Here is a 24052-nt window from a genome sequence, read left to right as displayed (position 1 = left end):
ACCAACAGAGGAAAAGAATGTTTGTCAAATTTATTTGGGCAAAGCCCTATAGACTGCAAGATTGTTGGATGGACGCACGTTTCGGAATTACCAAATTCCTCATCAGCATCCTCTACTTGCAGCAAAACTATCAACCAATTATCAGAATAAATTCAGGCAGTTCATTAAACCCAACAATGAACCACACTTGAACCTTCCGAAAAAAGGTTTTACATTGATAGCCGGCTTATGCCGAAATAAATTCGTACAAACATATCTCTTTTCCTTTGCCACCGTCAGATCATCGATTTGAGTGCAGTTGGCTGGGTTTTATTTTGAGCGTGCTTCCTCTTCTTTTTTCATTCGTTTTGTTTTGTTATTGTTGGTTTTATTCTTTAATGATTGTTGTTGTTGTTGTTTTTTTTATTTTATTTCAGCTTAAAACCATACATTGACTAAACTACAAGTGTAGCTTAACCAACAGAGGAAAAGAATATTTGTCAAATTTTGAAAAATTTGTCAAAATTTTATTTCTATTGAAAATTTTGTCAAAATTTCATTTCTATAGAAAATTTTGTTAAAATTTCTTTCTATAGACAATTTTGATAAAAAAATTTATTCCTATAGAAAATTTTGTCAAAATTTTATTTCTATAGAAAATTCTGTCAAAATTCTATTTTTAAAAGAAATTTTGTATAATTTTATTTCTAAAGAAAATTTTTTCAAAATTTTATTTCTATAGAAAAATTTGTCAACATTTTATTTCTATAGAAAATTTTGTAAAAATTTTTTTTTTGGAGAAAATTGTATTAAAATTTTATTTCTATAGAGATTTTTATCAAAATTTTATTTCTGTAGAAAATTTTGTCAACATTTTATTTCTATAGAGAATTTTGTCGCAAATTTATTTCTATAGACAATTTTGTTGCAAATTTATTTCTATAGAACATTTTGTCGCAAATTTATTTCTATAGAACATTTTGTCGCAAATTTATTTCTATAGAAAATTTTGTCAAAATTTCATTTCTATAGAATAGTTTGTTAAAATTTCATTTCTATAGAAAATTTTGTCAAAATTTTATTTCTATAGAAATTTTTGTCAAAATTTTATTTCAATAGAAAATTTTGTCAAAATTTCATTTCTATAGAAAATTTTGTTAAAATTTCATTTCTATAGAAATTTTTGTCAATATTTTATTTCTATAGAAAAATTTGTCAAAATTTTATTTCGTTTTGTTTGTTATTGTTGGCTTCTCTTCAATCGTTATTGTTGTTTTTGATCTCAGCTTAAAGCCATGCATTGACTAAACTACAAGTGTAGCTTAACCAACAGAGGAAAAGTATGCTTGTCAAATTTATTTGGGCAAAGCCCTATATACTGCAAGATGGTTGGATGTACAGCTGTTTCGGAATTACCACATTCCTCATCAGCAACCCAAATTGAAATACACTTGAACCTTCCGAAAAAGGGTTTAATAGTCGGCTACTGCCTAAACAAATTTGCAAGCATATCTCTTTTCCTTTGCCAAACTCAAATCATCGATTTGTATTTAGTTGGCTGGGTTTGTTTTTGAGCGTGCTTCCTCTATCTTCATTCGTTTTGTTTGTTATTGTTGGCTTCTCTTCAATCGTTATTGTTGTTTTTGATCTCAGCTTAAAGCCATGCATTGACTAAACTACAAGTGTAGCTTAACCAAACCCAGCCAACTAAATACAAATCGATGATTTGAGTTTGGCAAAGGAAAAGAGATATGCTTGCAAATTTGTTTAGGCAGTAGCCGACTATTAAACCCTTTTTCGGAAGGTTCAAGTGTATTTCACTTTGGGTTGAGTAAATTACCCGAATTTATTCTGATAATTGGTTGATAGTTTTGCTGCAAGTAGAGGATACTGATGAGGAATGTGGTAATTCCGAAACAGCTGTAGAAAATTTATCAAGAAAATAAAAAAGAAAATTTTGTCAAAATATTATTTCTATAGAAAATTGTATTAAAATTTTATTTCTATTGAGACTTTTATCAAAATTTTATTTCTATAGAAAATTTTGTAGCAAATTTATTTCTGTAGAAAATTTTGTCAAAATTTTATTTCTATAGAAAATGTTGTCAAAAATTTATTTCTATAGAAAATTTTGTCAACATTTTATTTCTATAGAAAATTTTGTCGCAAATTTATTTTATTCGTTTTGTTTTGTTATTGTTGGTTTTTTCTTTAATCATTGTTGTTGTTTTTTTGATTTCAGCTTAAAACCATGCATTGACTAAACCAACAGAGGAAAAGAATGTTTGTCAAATTTATTTGGGCAAAGCCCTATAGACTGCAAGATTGTTGGATGGACGCACGTTTCGGAATTACCAAATTCCTCATCAGCATCCTCTACTTGCAGCAAAACTATCAACCAATTATCAGAATAAATTCAGGCAGTTCATTAAACCCAACAATGAACCACACTTGAACCTTCCGAAAAAAGGTTTTACATTGATAGCCGGCTTATGCCGAAATAAATTCGTACAAACATATCTCTTTTCCTTTGCCACCGTCAGATCATCGATTTGAGTGCAGTTGGCTGGGTTTTATTTTGAGCGTGCTTCCTCTTCTTTTTTCATTCGTTTTGTTTTGTTATTGTTGGTTTTATTCTTTAATGATTGTTGTTGTTGTTGTTTTTTTTATTTTATTTCAGCTTAAAACCATACATTGACTAAACTACAAGTGTAGCTTAACCAACAGAGGAAAAGAATGTTTGTCAAATTTTGAAAAATTTGTCAAAATTTTATTTCTATTGAAAATTTTGTCAAAATTTCATTTCTATAGAAAATTTTGTTAAAATTTCTTTCTATAGACAATTTTGATAAAAAAATTTATTCCTATAGAAAATTTTGTCAAAATTTTATTTCTATAGAAAATTCTGTCAAAATTCTATTTTTAAAAGAAATTTTGTATAATTTTATTTCTAAAGAAAATTTTTTCAAAATTTTATTTCTATAGAAAAATTTGTCAACATTTTATTTCTATAGAAAATTTTGTAAAAATTTTTTTTTTGGAGAAAATTGTATTAAAATTTTATTTCTATAGAGATTTTTATCAAAATTTTATTTCTGTAGAAAATTTTGTCAACATTTTATTTCTATAGAGAATTTTGTCGCAAATTTATTTCTATAGACAATTTTGTTGCAAATTTATTTCTATAGAACATTTTGTCGCAAATTTATTTCTATAGAACATTTTGTCGCAAATTTATTTCTATAGAAAATTTTGTCAAAATTTCATTTCTATAGAATAGTTTGTTAAAATTTCATTTCTATAGAAAATTTTGTCAAAATTTTATTTCTATAGAAATTTTTGTCAAAATTTTATTTCAATAGAAAATTTTGTCAAAATTTCATTTCTATAGAAAATTTTGTTAAAATTTCATTTCTATAGAAATTTTTGTCAATATTTTATTTCTATAGAAAAATTTGTCAAAATTTTATTTCGTTTTGTTTGTTATTGTTGGCTTCTCTTCAATCGTTATTGTTGTTTTTGATCTCAGCTTAAAGCCATGCATTGACTAAACTACAAGTGTAGCTTAACCAACAGAGGAAAAGTATGCTTGTCAAATTTATTTGGGCAAAGCCCTATATACTGCAAGATGGTTGGATGTACAGCTGTTTCGGAATTACCACATTCCTCATCAGCAACCCAAATTGAAATACACTTGAACCTTCCGAAAAAGGGTTTAATAGTCGGCTACTGCCTAAACAAATTTGCAAGCATATCTCTTTTCCTTTGCCAAACTCAAATCATCGATTTGTATTTAGTTGGCTGGGTTTGTTTTTGAGCGTGCTTCCTCTATCTTCATTCGTTTTGTTTGTTATTGTTGGCTTCTCTTCAATCGTTATTGTTGTTTTTGATCTCAGCTTAAAGCCATGCATTGACTAAACTACAAGTGTAGCTTAACCAAACCCAGCCAACTAAATACAAATCGATGATTTGAGTTTGGCAAAGGAAAAGAGATATGCTTGCAAATTTGTTTAGGCAGTAGCCGACTATTAAACCCTTTTTCGGAAGGTTCAAGTGTATTTCACTTTGGGTTGAGTAAATTACCCGAATTTATTCTGATAATTGGTTGATAGTTTTGCTGCAAGTAGAGGATGCTGATGAGGAATGTGCTAATTCCGAAACAGTTGTACATCCAACCATCTTGCAGTCTATAGGGCTTTGCCCAAATAAATTTGACAAGCATACTTTTCCTCTGTTGGTTAAGCTACACTTGTAGTTTAGTCAATGCATGGCTTTAAGCTGAGATCAAAAACAACAATAAAAATTTTATTTCTATAAAAAATTTTGTCAAATTTTTATTTCTATAGAAAATTTTGTCAAAATTGTATTTCTATAGAAAAAATGTTATTTTTATACCGCGAAAGTGGACGAAAAAACACCAATAATACCAGAAATGAACTGAAAAGTGAGTAAAATCCACGCGGCAGTGGTAGAAATCTTGCCTGTGAGCTAACATTGCACACTCATGCACAAGAAACGTTAGACAGGAAAGAGCCAAGGAGTTGCTTAGCTTGCACGAAAGTGGCCGGTAACAGAGTTTGGTTTCTTCAGCTGCACTGACAAAAAATATTGTCGTGAGGTCAAAGAGCTTTTGTCTTTAAAATACGAATACGAAATACGAAAAAAGCTGTAAAAGCGAAAAATTAAAATTTGCTTCCTAGAACCAAGTAGACAAAATTCAAATTTAAAAGAGAATTGCGTCTTAAAAGTATCCTTACTTGTATTCTCCGCTTCTTTGGCTCGGAATCAATACCAAAGTAAAGACAAAATCTTTGGAACCGGGCATGCTTTTTTTCAGTGTCAAAATACACACCTTCGATTGGTCGTAATCGTATTCATCGACCTTGGGGTCAAAATAAGTGCCAAATATTGTTGGGGAAATTCCCTAAGTTATTGATGTTCTGCGGAAACAAATATTTCAATCGCATTCTATGGACATTCCAACAGCACTCAGCACCGCATCGCGTCAAGGTTGGCTTATAAAGGAGGTTCCTCGCTCCCTTTCTATCTCACAATGGCCACCAAAATCTCCAAATATGGAAAATTCTATTAAACTTAAACGGAATAATTTTTTCCATTCAACATAAGTTAAATTTAACATCAGCTTATGGCCGATGGTCTTTATTTCTGTGCAGTGAGAAGCTTAACACATAAACAAATCGAAAAGAAGTCACCCCTTTCCACAAATTTAAATATTGGCTACGTTTCTGATAAAAAGGAGATTTCTAAACATTTTCAAGTAATGAAAATAGAATGCGGTGTTCATGTTTAAAAGGCTGCTGTTTCTTTTTTTTTTTTTTGCAATAATGACAGTATCTTCAACCCTCAAAGACAACAATGCCCTCTTTGTTTGGAGTTGAAGGGAAGAAGTTATTTCCATTTTCTAACAATTGTCGCTTAAAATGTATCCTTAAAAATGCCTTTATTTATGGTTATTAAATGCAGATGTACTTTTCTTTGCTTGCGCCATAGATAAATACGCATCTTGCGTCTAATGAAAACCGTCCAATTTAAAACCGGATAGCTAAAATTGTATACACTGAATCAAAAAAGTCTGTCTAAATTTTTTTCGCAACATAATTCTATGGAATGCCATTACTTTTGTTTGCAATTATATACGTTGTTTTGTCCATTTCTATTATTGTAGAAAATATATCGTTTTTATAAAAAATGAAATGCTTGTACGGAGACTATTTGATTCAGTGTACGTACGTCTTGTCTAAAATGATTAATTCAATAAAGGGTGACACATGATATCACGTAAAAAGTTGTTCTGTTTCTTATCGAATTCGCCATCATAATTTTCCACTTCAGAATCATAGTATTCTGTATATGAGATATTAGGAGTAACATTTGTTCCAGATTTTTGGTTTGATAAAAATTAAATATTATCTTTGTGTGCGCCTTAAATCGCACATTAAAAAAAGTCTCATGGCACCAAAAAGGTTCCAAGTTTCACTACCGTAACACTGTTGTTTTTTATACCCTCCACCAAAGGGGGGTATATTAACTTTGTCATTCCGTTTGTAACATATCGAAATATTACTCTAAGTCTTCGACCTTGTGTATGCAAGGCGGGCATGCTAACCATTGCACCACGGTGGCTCCCTTGCTCTAAGACCCCATAAAGTATATATATTCTGGGTCGTGGTGAACTTCTGAGTCGATCTAAGCATGTCCGTCCGTCTGTTGAAATCACGCTAACTTCCGAACGAAACAAGCTATCGACTTGCAACTTGTTATTGATGTAGGTCGGATGGTATTGCAAATGGGCCATATCGGTCCACTTTTTCGTATAGCCCCCATATAAACGGACTCACAGATTTGGCTTGCGGAGCCTATAAGAGTAGCATATTTCATCCGATCTGGCTGAAATTTGGTACATGGGTTAAATATATACTCTCTAACAACCATGCAAAAATTGGTCCATATCGGTCCATAAATATATATAGCCGCCAAGAGAAGCAAATTTCATCCGATCCGGCTGAAATTTGGTACATGGTATTAGTATATGGTCTCTAACAACCATGCAAGAATGGGTCCATATCGGTCCATAATTATATATAGCCCCCATATAAACCGTTCTCCAGATTTGATCTCCGGAGTCTCTTGGAGAAGCAAAATTCATCCGATCCGGTTGAAATTTGCAACGTGGTATTAGTATGTGGTCTCTAACAAACACGCAAGAATTCGTCCATATCGGTCCATAATTATATATAGCCCCCATATAAATCGACCCCCAGATTTGACCATAATTATATATAGCCCCCATATAAATCGATCCCCAGATTTGACCTCCGGAACCTCTTGCAGGAGCAAAATTCATCCGATCCGGTTGAAATTTGGTATGTGGTGTTAGTATATGGTCTCAAACAACCATGCAAAAATTGGTCCATATCGATCCATAATTATATATAGCCCCCATATAAATCGACCCCCAGACTTGACCTCCGGAACCTCTTGGAGGAGCAAACTTCATTCGATTCGGTTGAAATTTGGAATGTGGTGTTAGTATACGGTCTCAAACAACCATGCAAAAATTGGTCCATATCGGTCCATAATTATATATAGCCCCCATATAAATCGACCCCCAGATTTGACCATAATTATATATAGCCCCCATATAAATCGATCCCCAGATTTGAAATTTGCAACGTGGTGTTAGTATGTGGTCTCTAACAAACACGCAAGAATTCGTCCATATCGGTCCATAATTATATATAGCCCCCATATAAATCGACCCCCAGATTTGACCTCCGGAACCTCTTGGAGGAGCAAAATTCATCCGATTCGGCTGAAATTTGGTACGTGGTGTTATGTGGGCAAAAATGGGTCCATAATTAAATACGTGGTGTTATATGGGCAAAAATTGGTCCATAATTTTATATAGCCCCCATATAAACTGTTCCCCAGATTTGATCTCCGGAACGTCTTGGAAAAAGCAAAATTCATCTGATCCGGTAGAAATTTGCAACGTGGTGTTAGTATATGGCCGCTAATTACCATGCCAAAATTAGTCCAAATCGGTCTATAGTTATATATAGCCGATCCCCAATCACACAAGAATTGAACCATATCGCTTCCATATCGTTACCACTCGAGCCAAAGATAATCTACCAAAATTTTATTTCTATAGAAAATTTTGTCAAAATTGTATTCCTATAGAAAATTTTGACAAATTGTATTTCTATAGAAAATTTTGACAAAATTTTTTTTCTATAGAAAATGTTGTCAAAATTTCATTTCTATTGAAAATTTTGTCCAAATTTTATTTCTATAGAACATTTTGTCAAATGTTATTTCTATAGAAAATTTTGTCTAAAATTTTGTTTCTATAGAAAATTTTGGCAAAATTTTATTTCTATAGAAAATTTTGTCAATATTTTATTTCTATAGAAAATTTTATCAAAATGCTATTTCTATAGAAAATTTTGTCTAAAATTTTATTTCTATAGAAAATTTTATCAAAATGCTATTTCTATAGAAAATTTTATCAAAATGCTATTTCTATAGAAAATTTTGTCTAAAATTTTATTTCTGTAGAAAATTTTGTCAAAATTTTATTTCTATAGAAAATTTTGTCTAAAATTTTGTTTCTATAGAAAATTTTGGCAAAATTTTATTTCTATAGAAAATTTTGTCAAAATTTTATTTCTATAGAAAATGTTGTCAAAATTTTAATTGTATAGAGAATGTTGTCAAAATTTTATTTCTATAGAAAATTTTATCAAAATTCTATTTCTATAGAAAATTTTGTCTAAAATTTTATTTCTGTAGAAAATTTTTTCAAAATTTTATTTCTATAGAAAATTTTGTCTAAAATTTTATTTCTATAGAAAATTTTGTTAAAATTGTATTTCTATTGAAAATTTTGTCCAAATTTATTTTTATGGAAAATTTTTTCAAAATGTTATTTCTATAGAAAATTTTGTCTAAAATTTTGTTTCTATAGAAAATTTTGTCTAAAATTTTGTTTCTATAGAAAATTTTGTCAAAAAATTTTATTTCTATAGAAATAAAATTCTAAAATTTTATTTCTATAGAAAATTTTGTTAAAATTTTGTCCAAATTGTACTACTATAGAAAATGTCAAAATTTTATTTTGTCAATATTTTATTTCTATAGAAACTTTTGTCAAAATTTTATTTCTAAGAAAATTTTGTCAAACTTAATTGTATGCGTATTTAATCGGCCTTTTTTAGTTTAATATATACCACGTATGGAATACCTTGCAATTTATAAGACGGTGTTAGGAGGTTTTAAGATACCTTGCCATCGACAAGTGTTACCGCAACCCAAGTAATTCGATTGTGGATGACAGTATTCAGTAGAAGTTTCGACGCAATCCATGGTGGAGGGTACATAAGCTTCGGCCTGGCCGAACTTACGGCCGTATATACTTGTTCATTTACTAAATTTGGAATGTCTTCTCATCGAAGAAATGGTGCCTTTGGTGCAAGAGTGGCTTTTTCAAATCTTGTACATGATCTTTTTTGAACTTCAATGGGTTAGTCCAAAATCCTTTTTGCAGTATGTTTTACATCCGTTCTTGCTATATATTCAACTCACGAGCAGGTTTTTTTTACAATCGAGGGGTGGACATCGATTGAATCACATTTAAATGCTGCAGGGTTCTAATGATTGTTCAGTTTTCATTTACACGTTTTTAAGGACTTTGATAGTATTAAAGGGTGATACGGTCAAAATTTGGTCAAGGGAAAACGCGTGTAAATCGGTGAAATCGTTTATTTAAAAAATCAAATTAAATTTCTTTTTCAAGTTCAATTAGTATAAAATTCAGGAAAAATATTCAGTTAGGCTTTCGCTTTTCCAAATCCGAATTGCCGGGCCTCACGCTTGACACCTGCCATCAGATTTTGTACAGCCACCTTGTCCACCTTCTTCGCCGCAGAAAGCCAGTTTGACAATATTTAGATACGCTGCTCTTCTTGCTTGGACGGCATTTTGACAACTGAAGAGTGAATTCCAAAATCAAAATAGGAGCAAAAAATGAGGGGTGTTGAGGTTTTTTAAATGCAAAATTGAAAGAAATACGTCAAGTTTATATTGACCAAGTTTTGACCGTATCACCTTTTACCGCAAAAATTTGTGAAATTCTTCTAAAGGGATAACTGTAGGTTAGGTTAGGTTAGGTTAGGTTTGGTGGCAGCCCGATGTATCAGGCTCACTTAGACTATTCAGTCCATTGTAATACCACATTGGTGAACTTCTCTCTTATCACTGAGTGCTGGCCGATTCTATGTTAAGCGTAATGAAAAACTGTAAAAACACTTCCAAAAATGTCCACCCAAAGATTTTCTTTTTAAATACACAGGAAATTCTGGAATCTTTTGTGTTTCTGATAGGTTAAGAATAGAGCAAGAATTAGTAAAATGGTACAAATTATTAAAATTTTTTCGAAAAAAATGCAAATCCATTCTAGAATAATTGCGAATTTACATCACACCTTAAGAAATGATGCAACAACTGTTAAAATGGTGGACATCCGTCCTATGATATGCCCATGTTGAATGTATCGCTTCTGTGCCAAGTTTGCACCACCTCCGAATCCAAAAAGAACGTTCTAATAACAATCACTTTTGGTATTCCAGCTAAATATAAAGCTAGGGAGCCACCGTGGTGCAATGGTTAGCATGCCCGCCTTGCATACACAAGGTCGTGGGTTCGATTCCTGCTTCGACCGAACACCAAAAAGTTTTTCAGCGGTGGATTATCCCACTGATGACATTTCTGAGGGTTTCAAAGCTTCTCTAAGTGGTTTCACTGCAATGTGGAACGCCGTTCGGACTCGGCTATAAAAAGGAGGTCCCTTGTATTGAGCTTAACATGGAATCGGGCAGCACTCAGTGATAAGAGAGAAGTTCACCAATGTGGTATCACAATGGACTGAATAGTCTAAGTGAGCCTGATACATCGGGCTGCCACCTAACCTAACCTAAGAGAGAAGTTCACCAATGTGGTATCACAATGGACTGAATAGTCTAAGTGAGCCTGATACATCGGGCTGCCACCTAACCTAAATATAAAGCTATCACACCATCGCGCTTGATTTTCATCACGAATAAATTTTTTGTGAATCCTATAGATCAAATTGCTTTTGTAAGCTTATAAACAATAAAATGAATTGTCACTGTAATAAATCTGCCAGCTGTCAGACGAACGGTACGGTTTAGAAATGATAGCAAGATAGTTGCAATACATATCAGCCACCCTGTACGTATATTTATAATCTATGCCATGTGCCCAATAACAGTATGATTAGCTAGTATATGAAGATAACATGCCACTATTTAAGAAAATCAGAAAATGAGAGATATATGAATATAATAAAATATAGCCGTTACTACAAAACCGAATTCATGCATGGTCAACCGGTTCCAAATTGTATTGCAACTGCACTTTCTTCCACAAAGGAGTTGCACTTCAGAAAACCCCATTCCAATATTGTATGAAATGAAACAAATGAAGCAAAAGTAACCGTAAGAAATTGCATTTTATAACACTTAAAACAAATGCACATAAAACGAAAAAAGTAATGGCTACAACAATACCATAAAATAAGAAAACAAAAACGAATAAAAAAACAAAAACATTCAAAAAGGAATGAATGCCATCAAGGAAAAACATCAACGGCATTACAATGTGATCATCAAATGAACGAATAAAAAGAAACAAACTGCTCACAATAAGGGGTGGGGTATTCATTAACTCACATCACAAGTGTATTTCTCTCATCTCATTTTCGGGTGTTGGGAAGCGTCATAGAATGCCGTAGCCCCTACTCTCCCCCCACTCAATCCAAAATCAACCGTTGTTGTTGATTGTTTTTTTTTGTCATTTATGCACCGGCAGCATCATCACCGGCTTGCATACTTGCACTCTCAAATGGGTAACCACCAACAAGCATACAACGAGTAAACACACCATCATCATCAGCACCACCACCGGCATGGTGCGACCACACAATCACCTCTCATCTAAATTGCAATCAGTTCAGTTTTTATGCAATTTCTAGATACCTTTCACGTTTTGTTTTCAGCATATTACTACAGTAAGGTGTGGTGGTGGTGTTTCTCCTGCCATTTGTCTGATAACAAAACAATAGAAACGATATTGCAACGACAGCAGCGGGGGTCAGTCGTCAGTGAATATGTGAACGAGGTATGTCGAGGAAGTTGAAGAAAAACAGTACGTGTGAACGTTTAGCTAATTAAGAATTGCCAATTGGGATACCTTGCCAACGATCATAGATTATACATTTATATAGGTTGCCACTCGTGTAAAAATTAATATACCAAGGGTTTAAGAAAATTCTATCGTTTAACAAATTAACCAAAATTCTAATTCGAAAGTTTTAGATCAAATTTCAAAGAATTATTTTATTGTAGTTTCAAATTTTTTAGAATTTTTGCAATAATAATTTAATAATTAAAATTATATGCCTATCTGCAATAAATAACCATTTTAATGTACACCCAATGAATACTATGAAAAAGATGAGAGATATGCTATCATTGAATTTTCTATATCATTTTGATTTCTCTGCAAACTGAAAAAAATGTTTGACATAATATGAAAGGTTATACAATCTCAATTTTAATCTAATCCGATGAAACGAATGATTTAAAATCCAAAATCCGTTGATTTTTGACACTGTTACTCGAATAAGGACGAAGTCTAAAATCGGGAAATTGGACTTCTAATATTCTGGTGTCTAGAAGCCCAAGAAGGGAGACCGTTCCATATGGGGGATATACCAAAACATGGGTCAATACACACGATACTCAGCACATCCATTTTTTAAGCTTAAACTACCTTTAGATCGTGAATTGCAGGTAAATCTGATCAAATTTGAGGTGTCTAGATACTCAAGACCCCAAATCAGGGGATCAGGCCTTTTCTTAGAATTTTGAAACTTCTTCGAACTTGACCTGCTATCAGACTATAAACGAATTTATGCCAAATTGTAGCAGGATTGCATTAAAGAATAATTTTTTTTAATTGAGAAAAAATATCTGTTATAATTTGGTCTTTTAAACTGACATTAGGATTGTTTTCTTTTAAACTGTTCAACACTGACACCAGCTGTTTAAAGGCAATCACATAGACCAATTAAGTATAGACATCTCAAGTGAATTCAAAGCGCTGTAGTTTGTCCGCACACCGTAGATGGCTCTTTTTCATCTGCAATTGAGCGATTTTTTAATTTGGCTTTAATTTGTTTTCTTGATGAAACACCAAATATTGTAAAATCATATAAAATTCTACACATCCACACCTTTTTTCTAATGCTAATTGACTGATTTGTACGGTTATTCTCGTATTCCAAAGAGAAATTGAGTCACTTGACTGCGCAATTGAGTGGAGTGACTGCGCACTGCAAATAAAAAAAACCATGGTGAATTATCAAAGTATGTCTCTATATTTTCTTGGTCTATGGCAATCAGAGAAAACAAGTGAAATCTTATATTTTTAAGGTATGACGTGCTCCAGTAGTACTAAATATTTACTGCAGTGGTTATTTATGACACTTTAAAACTTTTAATTTCATGTTATTCGACCAATTAATTACAATAAATTGTTATCGTGAATCAAGTAAACGTCACTTTATCAAAATGCAATCTGGCAACGCCGATTCGATTTGCCACAAATGGTAGAATTCTAAATTTTCTATAGAAATAAAATTTTGAACAAAATTTTCTATAGAAATAAAACTTGACAAAATTGTCAATAGAAATAAAATTTTGGACAAAAATGTCAATAGAAATAAAATTTTGGACAAATTTTTCTATGGAAATAAATTTTCTATAGAAATAAAATGTTGGACAAAATTTTCTATAGAAATTAAATTTTGACAAACTTTTCTATAGAAATAAAATGTTGACAACATTTTCTATTAAAATAAAATTTTGACAACATTTTCTATTGAAAAAAAAATGTTGAAACATTTTCTATTGAAAAAAAAAATGTTGAAACATTTTCTATTGAAATACAATTTTGACAATATTTTCTATAGAAATAAAATTTTGACAACATTTTCTATAGAAATAAAATTTTGACAAAATTTTCTATAGAAATAAAATTTTGACAAAATTTTGTATAGAAATAAAATTTTGACAAAATTTTCTATAGAAATTAAATTTTGACAAAATTTTCGATAGAAATAAAATGGTGACAAAATTTTCTATTGAAAAAAAAAAGAAATGTTGAAACATTTTCTATTGAAATAAAATTTTGACAATATTTTCTATAGAAATAAAATTTTGACTAAATTTTCTATAGAAATTAAATTTTGACTAAATTTTCTATAGAAATTAAATTTTGACAAAATATCTTTAGAAATAAAATGGTGACAAAATTTTCTATTAAAATAAAATTTTGACAAAATTTTCTATTGAAAAAAAAATGTTGCAACTTTTTCTATTGAATTAAAATGTTTACAATATTTTCTATAGAAATAAAATTTTGACAAAATTTTCTATAGAAATTAATTTTTGACAAAATTTTGTATAAAAATAAAATGTTGACAAAATTTTCTATTAAAATAAAATTTTGACAAAATTTTCTATTGAAATAAAATGTTGAAACATTTTCCATTGAAATAAAATTTTGACAATATTTTCTAAGAAACAAAATTTTGAAAAATTTTCTATAGAAATAAAATTTTGAACAAAATTGTCTATAGAAACAAAACTTGACAAAATTGTCAATAGAAATAAAATTTTGGACAAAAATGTCAATAGAAATAAAATTTTGGACAAAATTGCCAATAGAAATAAAATTTTGACAAATTTTTCTATGGAAATAAAATTTTAACAAAATTTTCTATAGAAATAAAATTTTCTATAGAAATAAAATGTTGGACAAAATTTTCTATAGAAATTAAATTTTAACTAAATTTTCTATAGAAATAAAATGTTGACAACATGTTCTATTAAAATAAAATTTTGACAAAATTTTCTATTGAAAAAAAAAAGTTGAAACATTTTCTATTGAAATAAAATTTTGACAAAATTTGCTATAGAAATTAAATTTGGACAAAATTTTCTATTGAAAGAAAAATATTGAAACATTTTCTGTTGAAATAAAATGTTGACAATATTTTCTATAGAAATAAAATTTTGACAAAATGTTCTATAGAAATAACATTTTGGACAAAATTGGCAATAGAAATAAAATTTTGACAAATTTTTCTATGGAAATAAAATTTTAACAAAATTTTCTATAGAAATAAAATAAATGTTGGACAAAATTTTCAATAGAAATAAAATTTTGACAAAATTTTCTATAGAAATTAAATTGTGACAAAATTGTCAATAGAAATAAAATTTTGAAAAAATTGTCAATAGAAATAAAATTTTGGACAAAATTGTCAATAGAAATAAAATTTTGACAAATTTTTCTATGGAAATAAAATTTTAACAAAATTTTCTATGGAAATAAAATTTTAACAAAATTTTCTATAGTAATAAAATTTTGGACAAAATTGACAATAGAAATAAAATGTTGACAAAATTTTCTACAGAAATTACATTTTGACAAAATTTTCTATAGAAATAAAATGTTGACAAAAATTTTTATTAAAATAAAATTTTTACAAAATTTTCTATTGAAAGAAAATGTTGAAGCATTTTCTATTGAAATAAAATTTTGACAATATTTTCTATAGAAATTAAATTTTGACAAAATGTTCTATAGAAATAAAATTTTGACAATATTTTCTATAGAAATAAATTTTTGACAAAATTTTCTATTGAAATAAAATTTTGACACAAATTTCTATAAAACTACATTTTGACAAAATTTTCTATAGAAATAAAATTTTGCGAAAATTTTCTATAGAAATAAAATTTTGACACAATTTTCTATTGAAATAAAGATTTGACAAAATTTTCTATAGAATTAAATTTTTACAAAATTTTCTATAGAAATAAAATTTTGACAAAAGTTTCTAAAGAAATAAAGTTTTGACAATATTTTCTATTGAAATAAAATTGTGACAAAATTTTCTATAGAAATAAAATGTTGACAAAATTTTCTATTAAAATAAAATTTTGAAAAATTTTTCTATGGAAATTGGACAAAATTTAGGATTTTGTAATTTGTGGTAGAATTTTCTTAAAATTTTGGGCACGAGTGGCAATCGTGTCTTGATAGCCCGTACAAATGTTGTATCCAGTACTAAAAGAAAACAGTCCTACTATTTTGTATGTGAATAGCTTTGTTAACCCTTTCATTACCGAAATAAACCTAATGTTAAAAACTTTAATTTTTCTTCTGCTACCTCAATTACTTCAAGAGCTATATGAGATTGTTCTGTAAACTTGGTTCTTGATTTGTGATGACCAAATGACCTTACGAAAAGAAGCGCAATTTGGCCTATAATATCTTTCAAGGTGTGAGAAAAAATACAAAAAAGAACCCGAAACAGTATGAGCTATAGTTTTTGTATAAATGTCCATTTACTAGACGCATACAGTAGAAAAATTGTCATTGCAGCCACCGTGGTGCAATGGTTAGCATGCCCGCCTTGCATACACAAGGTCGTGGGTTCGATTCCTGCTTCGACCGAACACCAGAAAGTTTTTCAGCGGTGGATTATCCCACCTCAGTAATGCTGGTGACATTTCTGAGGGTTTCAAAGCTTCTCTAAGTGGTTTCACTGGAATGTGGAACCCCGTTCGGACTCGGCTATAAAAAGGAGGTCCCTTGTCATTGAGCTTAACATGGAATCGGGCAGCACTCAGTGATAAGAGAGAAGTTCACTAATGTGGTGTCACAATGTACTGAATAGTCTAAGTGAGCCTGATACATCGGGCTGCCACCTAACCTAACCTAACCTAACCTCAGATTTTCATATTTTTCGTTTATTGTTAAAGAAGTTTATAAAAATATATTTTAGTGCTCACCAATATGGGAAATATTTATAGCTTATTTAGATTAAAGCCTCTACTTTAAAATAATATCGAGAAAAAAATCGAAACTAAGTGGGAAAATAGAATTTGGTGTCTTTTTCGAATGTCCTACTAAGTGGACATCGGTAGTGAAAGGGTTAATGTATCGTAAACAGAGAATGAAAATTCGATAAATGAGATGTAGCTACTAATTTTAATTATGTAGATACTAGATTTAAAGTACCTTAAAAATATATTTATTTTAAAGAAGCCACTAACTACTAGTCACTAGTAACAAAAAAAATTAAATTTATTTTTTGAAAGTTCATCACTTTTTTGTCATTTGAATCATAAAATAAAATATTTTCATCAAACAAGAATGGCTTTGAAAATTTCAACACTATGCGTTAACTGTCCTCTAACATACTTAAAAAAATTCTGTAAAATTCTAAATTTTAATTTTAATGGATTTTTTTTTTCAACTTTTGTTGCCTAGCCTCGTTTGGCGCATATGAAGCAATTGTCATTTGCATAAAGAGTTGCTTGCATTCCATAAGAAATACACCACAATGGCTATGAGGCCACTCGTAAACATAGTTTTTCTATTTCCTTCCCAGCATAGACGCGTGCACACACTTCTGTAGAAAGTTTTTTGTTTTATTTTATTTTTTTATTTTTCACCGTATGGAGTTTTGAATGAACATTTAAAAGTAACGTTCTTTTCCGTTTGGTTTCTTAGTTTGAAAACTGTTAGCAGCACGATAAGCAGACAATCAACAGAAGCTCGCCGATTGATCGGTGGCACAATATCACACATTGACGATACAACCCAACGATTATAAAAAAAAAAACAAAAACGCAACAATCAAAGCAAAACCGTCTCATTAAAAGCAGCCTCAACGTACAATTAAAAAAACTCTGTATCAAATTGTTTAGAAAAAGCAATGAAAACTAATCAAGTGGTGATTTTACGCCATGGCGAGAGTGAATTCAATAAATCGAATCTATTTTGTGGATGGCATGATGCCCCATTAACCGAAAAAGGTGAGTTATCCCACTTCAAGAAATGAAGTTAATTGTTAATTAAGATATCTTTGGAAAAGGATGGGAAGCGACCACACAGTGTGAATACTCCCTAAAGATTTTTAGATAAATTATTTTTTATTAAAAAAAACGCATTAAAGAGATAAACAATGTTTAACGATTTTGTTTTGTGTTGTATTGTCTTTCTATAGAAAATATTTTCGTTAAATTCATACATTTCGTACTAATTTTAATCTTTCATTTTAATCTAGGCCTTGAAGATGCTTCAAAAATTGCCGTAACTGGCCTACGCCAACATCAAATGCAATTTGATATCATTTACACATCATTACTACAACGAGCCCACCAAACTCTCGACATAATTAGGGAGCAAATGAAATATACAGATGTGCCTGTGGTCTACGATTGGCGTTTGAATGAGCGACATTATGGTAATTTGACAGGTTTTAATAAACGTCAAATGGCCAATAAATATGGTGAGGAAAAGGTATGTATGAATTCATTACGAATATTTTGTTCAGCAATCCAAGTGAATTGCTTTTGCAGCCAATCATTATTCGAATCGAATAAAATCGTTTGCCACACTGAAAAAATATTGTCATAAGGCTAAAGATTTTATGTCCTTAAAATATGAATGTGAATTTTGCCTTGCATAGAAGACGCATTTCTCAGCTACACAGAAAACAAAGTAAACTATATTATGGGAAAAATGAACTATCTCGCGAGAAAATTGAACTAAATTGTATTCCAAATTTTCCGACATTTTTGGGATATTTAACTACCATTTACGAAATGCCTTTTTCTCGAAAAGCAAAAAAGAACTAAAAATAAAGAAAAAATCTTAGGCGCCAAATCATTCCCATTTTAACCACGCTGTAGTTCATTCTTACTATTTTTGAGAAGTGTACGAAAAACTTTATCTGTTTTATTTAGAATTCAACTAATTTATATGTCATTGAAATTTTACTGTTATTTTTGAGATATACTTCGAATAAAGAAAAAAAAAACGTTGGGCTGGCGAAAATATCTTACAAAATTTTAAAAATAAACTAAATTTTAAAAATAAACCATTTTAGCATTAGATTTACAACAGACGTTTTTTCTGTGTACCAAGCTGTTTTTTTTTTCTTGTCCAAAAGTCGAAAAACTTTTCAATGAATTCGTGAGAACATTTTTGGAAGTTCTTTTAAAGTTGTGCCTTTGGAAGAACTTCCAAATTTGTTTGCTGGTGAACTTCTCTCTTATCACTGAGCGCTGCACGATTCCATGTTAAGCTCAATGAAAAGGGACCTCCTTTTTATAGCCGAGTCCGAACGGTGTTCCACATTACAGTGAAACCATTTAGAGAAGCTTTGAAACCCTCAGAAATGTCACCAGCATTACTGAAGTGGGATAAACCACTGCTGAAAAAATTGTTGGTGCTCGGCCGAAGCAGGAATCGAACCCACGACCTTGTGTATGCAAGGCGGGCATGCTAACCATTGCACCACGGTGGCTCCCTTGCTCTAAGACCCAAAAAACTATATATATTCTGGGTCGTGGTGAAATTCTGAGTCGATCTAAGCATGTCCGTCCGTCCGTCTGTTGAAATCGCGCCAACTTCCGAACGAAACAAGCTATCGACTTGAAACTTGGCACAAGTAGTTTTTATTGATGTATGTTATTGAGTAAACGGACCCCCCAGATTTGGTTTGCGGAGCCTATAATAGAAGCATATTTTATTCGACCTGGCTGAAATTTGGTACATGGTGTTAGTATATGGTCTCTAACAACCATGCAAAAATTGGTCCATATCGGCCCATAATTATATATAGCCCCCATATAAACCGATCTCAAGATTTGGCTTGCGGATCCTCTTAGAAGGCGCAAAGTTCATCCGATCTGGCTGAAATTTAGTACAACCATGCAAAAATTGGTCCATATCGGCCCATAATTATATATAGCCCCCAAATAAACCGATCCCCAGATTTTGCTTACGGATCCTCTTAGAAGGCTCAAAATTCATCCGATCCAGTTGAAATTTGGTACGTGGTGGTAGTATATGGTCTCTAACAGCCATGCACAAATTGGTCCATAGCGGTCCGTAGTTATATATAGCCCCCAAAACACACAAAAATTGGTCCATATCGGTTCATAATCATGGTTGCCACTTGAGCCAAAAATAATCTACCCAAATTTTATTTCTATAGAAAATTTTGTCAACATTTTTGTTCTAAAGAAAATTTCGTCAAGCTTTTACTTCTATAGAAAATGTTGTCAAAATTTTATTTCTATAGAAAATTTTGTCAAAATTTTATTTCTATAGAAAATTTTGTCAAAATTTTATTAATTTTTTTCAGCTTAAAACCATGCATTGACTAAACTACAAGTGTAGCTTAACCAACAGAGGAAAAGAATGTTTGTCAAATTTATTTGGGCAAAGACCACATTCCTCATCAGCATCCTCTACTTGCAGCAAAACTATCAACCAATTATCAGAATAAAGAGGAAAAAAGAGTAAGCACGCTCAAAATAAACCCAGCCAACTGCACTCAAATCGATGATTTGACAGTGGCATAGGAAATGAGATATGTTCGTACGAATTTATTTCGGCATAAGCCGGCTATTATGCAAAACCTTTTTCGGAAGGTTCAAGTGTGGTTCATTGTTGGGTTTAATGAACTGCCTGAATTTATTCTGATAATTGGTTGATAGTTTTGTTGCAAGTAGAGAATGCTGATGAGGAATGTGGATCTTTGGTCTTTGCCCAAATAAATTTGACAAACATTATTTTCCTCTGTTGGTTAAGCTACACTTGTAGTTTAGTCAATGCATGGTATTAAGCTGAAATCAAAAAACAACAAAAATTTTATTTAGTTAGAAAATTTTGTTAAAATTTTATGTCTATAGAAAATTTTGTCAAATTTTTTTTTCAACACAAAATTTTCTCAAAATTTTATTTCTATAGAAAATTTTGTTAAAATTTTATTTCTATAGAAAATTTTGTCAAAATTTTATTTTAATAGAAAATCTTGTCAAAATTTTACTTCTATAGAAAATTTTGTCAAAATTTTATTTTTATAGAAAATTTTGTTACAATTTTATTTCTATAGAAAATTTTGTCAACATTTTATTTATATAGAAAATTTTGTCAACATTTTATTTCTGTAGGAAATTTTATTTCTATAGAAAATTTTGCCAAAATTTTATTTTTTTTGAGAAAATTTTGTCAAAATTTTATTTCTATAGAAACTTTTGCCAAATTTTATTTCTATAGAAAATTTTGTCAACATTTTATTTCTATAGAAAATTTTGTTAACATTTCATTTCTATAGAAAATTTTGTCAAAATTTTTTTTCTACACAAAATTTTCTCAAAATTTTATTTCTATAGAAAATTTTGTTAAAATTTTATTTCTATAGAAAATTTTGTCAAAATTTTATTTCTATAGAAAATTTTGCCAAATTTTATTTCTATAGAAAATTTTGTCAACATTTTACTTCTATAGAAAATTTGTTAACATTTCATTTCTATAGAAAATTTTGTCAAAATTTTATTTTAATAGAAAATCTAGTCAAAATTTTACTTCTTTAGAAAATTTTGTCGAAATTTTATTTCTACACAAAATTTTCTCAAAATTTTATTTTTATAGAAAATTTTGTTACAATTTTATTTCTATAGAAAATTTTGTCAACATTTTATTTCTGTAGGAAATTTTATTTCTATAGAAAATTTTGCCAAAATTTTATTTCCATTTGTTTTGTTTTGTTATTATTGGTTTTGTTCTTTAAGCATTGTTGTTGTTTTTTTATTTCAGCTTAAAACCATACATTGACTAAACTACAAGAGTAGCTTAACCAACAGAGGAAAAGAATGTTTGTCAAATTTATTTGGGCAAAGCCCTATAGACTGCAAGATGGTTTTGCCAAAATTTTGTTTCTATAGAAAATTTTGCCAAAATTTTATTTCTATAGAAAATTTTGTCAAAATTTTATTTCTATAGAAACTTTTGTCAAATTTTTATCTTTATAGAAAATCTTGTCAACATTGTATTTCTATAGAAAATTTTGTCAACATTTTATTTTTATAGAAAATTTTGTCAACATTTTATTTTTATAGAAAATTGTCTCAAAATTTTATTTGTTTTGTCAAAATTTTATTTCTATAGGAACTTTTGCCAAATTTTATTTCTATAGAAAATTTTGTCAATATTTTATTTCTATAGAAAATTTTGTTAACATTTCATTTCTATAGAAAATTTTGTCAAAATTTTATTTCTATAGAAAATTTTGTCAAAATTTTATTTCTATAGAAAATTTTGTCAAAATTTTATTTCTATAGAAAATTTTGTCAACATTTTATTTGTATAGAAAATTTTGTCAACATTTTATTTCTGTAGGAAATTTTATTTCTATAGAAAAATTTGCCAAAATTTTGTTTCTATAAAAAATTGTGCCAAAATTTTATTTCTGTAGAAAATTTTGTCAAAATTTTATTTCTATAGAAACTTTTGTCAACATTTTATTTTTATAGAAAATTTTGTCAACGTTTATTTTTTATAGAAAATTTTCTCAAAATTTTATTTCTATAGAAAAATTTGTCAAAATTTTATTTCTATAGAAAATTTTGTGAAAATTTTATTTCTATAGAAAATGTTGTCAAAATTTTATTCCTATAGAAAATGCTGTTAAAATTTTATTTCCATAGACAATTTTGTTACAATTTTATTTCTAAAATTTAAATTTCAATGCATTAAATTTTTTTGGTGAATTCTATAATCATTGCAGGTACAAATATGGCGTCGCTCCTTTGATGTTCTCCCACCAGCGATAACTCCGGACAATCCCTACTATGCCAAAATTCGTAATAATCCAAAGCTCAAAGATATACCAAATGATAAATTTCCAGATACAGAATCGTTGAAAACGTTAATGCTAAGAGCCATACCTCTATGGGAACAAGAAATAATGCCTAAAGTTTTAAATGGCCAACGAGTATTGGTGGTGGCCCATGGTACAGTGGTTCGGGCATTAATGAAATATATTGAAGGTATGGAGGGTAATAGAAAAAATAAATTTAGCAATAATCCATGCATCATATATATTTCCAAATTTCAGACATATCCGATGAAGATATTATGGATGTTAATATACCCAATAGTGTCCCCTGTGTTTTTGAATACGATCTAAGTAGTGGACGGCGCATGGGCAAAATCCAATATCTGGCCGATGCTGATTATGTGAAGGCGGAGACCGAGAAAGTGGCTTTAATTGGAAATTAAATTGTGCAATGACTGATTTTAGATTTTTTGTTAACTTATTTTTTTTGTTTGTTTTTGTATTTGTTGTATTATCGAAATTTTACAAATATATACAGATATACAACTGCGCGTATCAAATACCATAGAAATTGAAGTAGGATTTGGACATATTTAGTTTAAAACATAAATCAAATGTCTTCCTGGATTATAGAAAGAGAGTGAGAGAGAATGTACCATTTGTTGTCTTTGAAATTGGCCTGGGAGAAAGAAGGTGGGAGCCACCGTAGTGGCTAGCATGCCCGTTTCCATACATAGGTTCATTGGTTTACTCCCAATTTCATTCGAAGACCAAAAAAATTTGCAGTTTGACTGACAATTAATATGGCGGCGGACATTGTTGTTTCTGTAACATTGAAACTACCTTCCCGAATATGCCTTGTTGAAGACTTTTATGAAAGTATTTTTCTTTATATCAAAAGTCAAATAAATATTTAATCAACTTAAAAAAAATATTAAAAATACGCAAATCAAAATCGCTGAAATGTCTGAACGTTGTGTTTTATGTCTGGAAGACAAACGCTCACCAATTATCATAAACTGTGGACACTCATTTTGTGCGGAATGTTTGGATCTACATAAATCCTATAGAAAATATAAATGGTCTAATCAATGTCCCATGTGTAGAACGGCCATTAAGGCGAATAAGCGTTCAACTGTTATGGTAAATATGCATTTTAAATTCCACTATGATCCAAAGAATTTTTTGAGCGATATTGCGGGAGTCGGGGCCCAGCTACCCTGGTTACGTCCAAATTGTTGCCATACCCCCAAATGACCAGAACCGTTTTTTTTTCATGTCTTTCTAGCCCTTCTTGGAGAAAACACTAATGATATTGATCGCCGTTGTATTGGGATGTGTTTTGGTTGTTTTCACATTTGGCATATTGAATGAATACTTGTACTAAATTATTTTGAAATTATATTTAATTATATATTTTTTATAATAAAAGATCCCAGCAAAAACAAGTATATACGGCCGTAAGTTCGGCCAGGCCGAATCTTATGTACCCTCCACCATGAATTGCGTAGAAACTTCTACGAAAGAGTGTCATCCACAAATTTCAACTCGGATGAAATTTGCTCCTCCAAGAGGCTCCAAAACCAAATCTCGGGATCGGTTTATATGTGGGCTATAAATGATTATGGACTGAAACGGACCACTTCTGGCATGGTTGTTAAATATCATATACTACCACCACGTACCAAATTCCAACCAGATCGGATGAACTTTCTCCAAAAGGCACCGGAGGTCACATCTGGGGATCGGTTTATATGG

At 30.2% G+C, this 24052-nt stretch overlaps 2 protein-coding genes across 6 annotated transcripts in view; both read left to right on the top strand.

Annotated features, from left to right (window-relative positions):
- LOC142221803 (2,3-bisphosphoglycerate-dependent phosphoglycerate mutase-like) overlaps positions 1–22865 on the top strand; it is a 35243-nt gene extending 12378 nt beyond the window's left edge. For 4 of the 5 annotated variants that reach the window (XM_075291633.1, XM_075291655.1, XM_075291640.1 and 1 more), the window contains exons 2-5: positions 17173–17477; positions 17729–17964; positions 22244–22505; positions 22574–22865. In XM_075291633.1, coding sequence (XP_075147748.1) covers positions 17378–17477; positions 17729–17964; positions 22244–22505; positions 22574–22737 — 762 coding nt within the window. In that variant the 5' untranslated portion in view covers positions 17173–17377 and the 3' untranslated portion in view covers positions 22738–22865. Of the gene's footprint in view, positions 1–11578; positions 11701–17172; positions 17478–17728; positions 17965–22243; positions 22506–22573 lie in introns of those variants that run through there. The other variant, XM_075291649.1, reaches the window with a different exon arrangement.
- A 306-nt stretch (positions 22866–23171) lies between these two features.
- On the top strand, positions 23172–23745 carry LOC142219684 (RING finger protein 141-like). Its single transcript, XM_075288560.1, has 2 exons — positions 23172–23437; positions 23583–23745. The coding sequence occupies exons 1-2, from the start codon at positions 23258–23260 to the stop codon at positions 23679–23681; spliced, it is 279 nt and encodes a 92-aa protein (XP_075144675.1). The 5' UTR covers positions 23172–23257; the 3' UTR covers positions 23682–23745.
- Positions 23746–24052: the final 307 nt, after the last annotated feature.

The sequence above is a fragment of the Haematobia irritans genome, chromosome 1 (genome assembly GCF_050003625.1).
Source record: "Haematobia irritans isolate KBUSLIRL chromosome 1, ASM5000362v1, whole genome shotgun sequence".
In the NCBI taxonomy this organism is placed as follows: Eukaryota; Metazoa; Arthropoda; class Insecta; order Diptera; family Muscidae; genus Haematobia; species Haematobia irritans.
Note: the sequence above shows the minus strand (reverse complement) of the source record. Positions and strands in the feature narration are given on the sequence as shown.

Excerpts from the sequence above, each read along its gene's own strand:
- LOC142219684 (XM_075288560.1), top strand. The coding sequence starts at position 23,258 with ATGTCTGAACGTTGTGTTTTATGTCTGGAAGACAAACGCTCACCAATT. Across the intron at positions 23,438-23,582 it reads ATAAGCGTTCAACTGTTATG|CCCTTCTTGGAGAAAACACT; the intron begins GTAAATATGCAT and ends ATGTCTTTCTAG.